This window comes from Myotis lucifugus, unplaced genomic scaffold, assembly GCF_000147115.1.
Source record: "Myotis lucifugus unplaced genomic scaffold, Myoluc2.0 scaffold_97, whole genome shotgun sequence".
NCBI classification, from domain to species: Eukaryota; Metazoa; Chordata; class Mammalia; order Chiroptera; family Vespertilionidae; genus Myotis; species Myotis lucifugus.
In genome coordinates this window covers 1,434,525-1,437,114 of record NW_005871145.1, presented here as the reverse complement: position 1 = coordinate 1,437,114, position 2,590 = coordinate 1,434,525, and the positions used below count along the sequence as shown (strand labels likewise).

Here is a 2,590-nt window from a genome sequence, read left to right as displayed (position 1 = left end):
ATCCCTCCCCCCCCCCCCTTTAAATTTTTTTAGGTACCGCCCGCAAAGGCAATTTTTTTTTTTTTTTTTTCCCCTTCTCCCTTTCCCCCTCTTACATGGGGGGCCCCGCCCTTTATTTAAATCTTTCGCCCCCCTTTTAAGGTGGCCACCCCCCTTTTCCTAAACCCCTCCTCTTTCCCACACAACAAAACCGCCGCGGTGCGCTGTCACCCCCCCTCCCACCCCCCCATTTACCCCCTTTTTTTTTTTTTTTTTTTATTGTTTCCCCCTGTTTCCATTAACGGAGGGCCTGGGAGGACCCTGGCTTCTCGGTGATTGAAGAATAGAAGCAGGCAACCCCCCCCCCCCCCCCCGCAGGTGGCTAATGGAGTGGAACTGTGAGCGCGGCTTCCTAATCAGATCAGCTCTCATTTCCACACTCTCCGGTGGCCCGTCCCGGCAGAAGAGGGTGAAAACCAATGCTCGTCCGGCCGGGAACAGAACAGGATGTACCTGAAGACTGGATTCCCGCGGGCAGCAGGCCCTGCCCATCAGAGCAGGTGGTAAACATCACCAAGAACAGGGAGAGCAATACAGCAGGGCTACAGAGAAGGCAGAGGACATGGTTTCCAAAGTCAGTTCCCTTTATTAAATGATTTTTTTTTCCACAGACCAGAAATACAAAATAAAAGTAGAAATAGGCCCCAGTTAGGAGCTACAGGCCTGAGCTCACATGACCCCTGTGGCAGCAACTTGAACAGGACAAGCAGCTATATCCCTCAGGTCGGGAAAGGAGGACAAGGGTTTGAACCCAGCACTGCCCTGTCTCTCCCCAAACTATGAAGAGCCATCCTTGTGAAGCAGCAGGGGAGTAAGACACCCCCGCTGTCCCAGTGAAGTGCATCCCCCCAGGAGAATCCAAAGGCTACATTTCGTATGAGAAACTGGTACAAAAACATGGGTGGGGAGGCCAGGGGGGTGACAGGACAAGCCCAAGGAGAGAGAATTTTCCTCCTCTCTACTCATCAGATCCGGACGCAGAGTCTTCTGAGCTGGGGGGCGTGCTGGCTAGTTCCTCTTCTTCAGAGTCCTGAAAACCAAATGTCTCTTTAGGGAAAAGGTAGAATCCCAGTTGCCCTCCTGGCACTGTTCAGTGGTGAAGGGCCCCAGTTCCCTATCCCCATCCCTAAACTCCAACACTAGCCTTCAGAACCCCAGAATTCCACCTATCCACTCCATCCCAGTACTCTTATGGACCAGCCACAAACCTCAGCCCAGAAACATCTGCCACCTCCCACCCCGAACTCAGATGCCCCTCACCCTGCCAGGCCCCCCAGCCACCAAACTCCTGCCGCACCTCACTCCGCCTTCTCTTCTTTTTGCTCTTGTTCTCTCCTGAAGAGCTGTCGTCACTGGTCACAAACTCTTTGCTCTTGAAGCTCTCACTGAGCTGCCTTGATGATGACTTGGATGATGAGCCCTTAGAGGGTGTTGACTTCTTTTCCATCTTTACCTTTACTTTCTTCTTCTTCTTTGACTTGTCCCTACATTAGCAAGAGGGCAAAGGGGCTAGGCCTTCAGGTTCATCAAGGCCTTTAACAGGGCCTCTCAAGGTCCCAGCCATACTGCACTATAAACATCAACAGCCAGCCATGTCAGCCCCAAGGGCCCCAAGGAAAAGCAGAAGATGTAGGGGTCATAACCTGGACACAGGCAAAACTTATTTATTTGACATCTCTTGCTTTATCTTTAAAAATTAATTACATGAATGATATAATATGTATTTAAATATCCCATACCTTCATATAAAATTGACCCTCTAGGAAAATGGGCCACAATTATCCAGCACATCACCCATACTTGGGCAACTGCCTACCCAGATTTGAGAAGCACTGCCATACTGCAATCATAGGTATCTCTATTACCTTTAACACCCTAATTCTCAACTTGGACCTGCAAAAATATTTGCCAAAAAAAGCAGTTACTGGGCCATTCTGTTCCCAACACTCACCTCTTAGAAGACTCACCCCTGCCCCCTTCATATTCTTTCATGGCTTTTTCATATTCCCTCCTGGCATCCTCAGCTTTGCGATCCCACTCCTGACACACACACACACACCGTGGGGGGGTGGGGGGGGAGGTTGAGAGAGAACAGAGAATGAGATCCCTTCCCTGATGCAGGCAAAACCCATACAGAAAAGTTCTGCCAACGGCCCCTTGCCCCCTTTCTCAATTACAAGATTCACCACCCCTCATCTCTGCGGCTACTCACCTCTTTCTTCTCTTTGGACATTGCCTTCCAGATCTCGCCTGCCTTCTTGGAAAGATCAGTGATACTGATGCCGGGGTGGTCTGACTTGATCTTCTCTCGGCTGGCATTGAGCCACAGCATGTAGGCAGACATGGGCCTCTTGGGGGCATTGGGGTCTTTGCCCTTCTTCACCTGCACAACCACCCAATGCCTTCAGCCACCTATATCCCACAGACCCCCACATTCTCCCAAAGCAATTATTTGGATCACCTACCTTGGGACAAATGGAGAAAGGACTAAACAGCATCAACTACACTGAGAGCTCCCTAAGGACAGGGACCATGAGAGCTCTGCACCCCA

The 2,590-nt window shown here is 50.7% G+C and overlaps 2 protein-coding genes across 5 annotated transcripts in view; both read right to left on the bottom strand.

Annotated features, from left to right (window-relative positions):
• TNKS1BP1 (tankyrase 1 binding protein 1) overlaps positions 1-511 on the bottom strand; it is a 24,367-nt gene extending 23,856 nt beyond the window's left edge. For all 4 annotated transcript variants that reach the window (XR_002830058.1, XR_002830059.1, XM_023756579.1 and 1 more), the window contains exon 1: positions 493-511. The gene's annotated coding sequence lies outside the window, so the exon portion shown is untranslated. The remainder of the gene's footprint in view (positions 1-492) is intronic.
• An 89-nt stretch (positions 512-600) lies between these two features.
• SSRP1 (structure specific recognition protein 1) overlaps positions 601-2,590 on the bottom strand; it is a 9,722-nt gene continuing 7,732 nt past the window's right edge. The window contains exons 13-16 of the mRNA XM_014458447.2: positions 2,252-2,441; positions 1,991-2,079; positions 1,337-1,523; positions 601-1,069 (exon numbers count right to left, since the gene is read on the bottom strand). Coding sequence (XP_014313933.1) covers positions 998-1,069; positions 1,337-1,523; positions 1,991-2,079; positions 2,252-2,441 — 538 coding nt within the window. The 3' untranslated portion in view covers positions 601-997. The remainder of the gene's footprint in view (positions 1,070-1,336; positions 1,524-1,990; positions 2,080-2,251; positions 2,442-2,590) is intronic.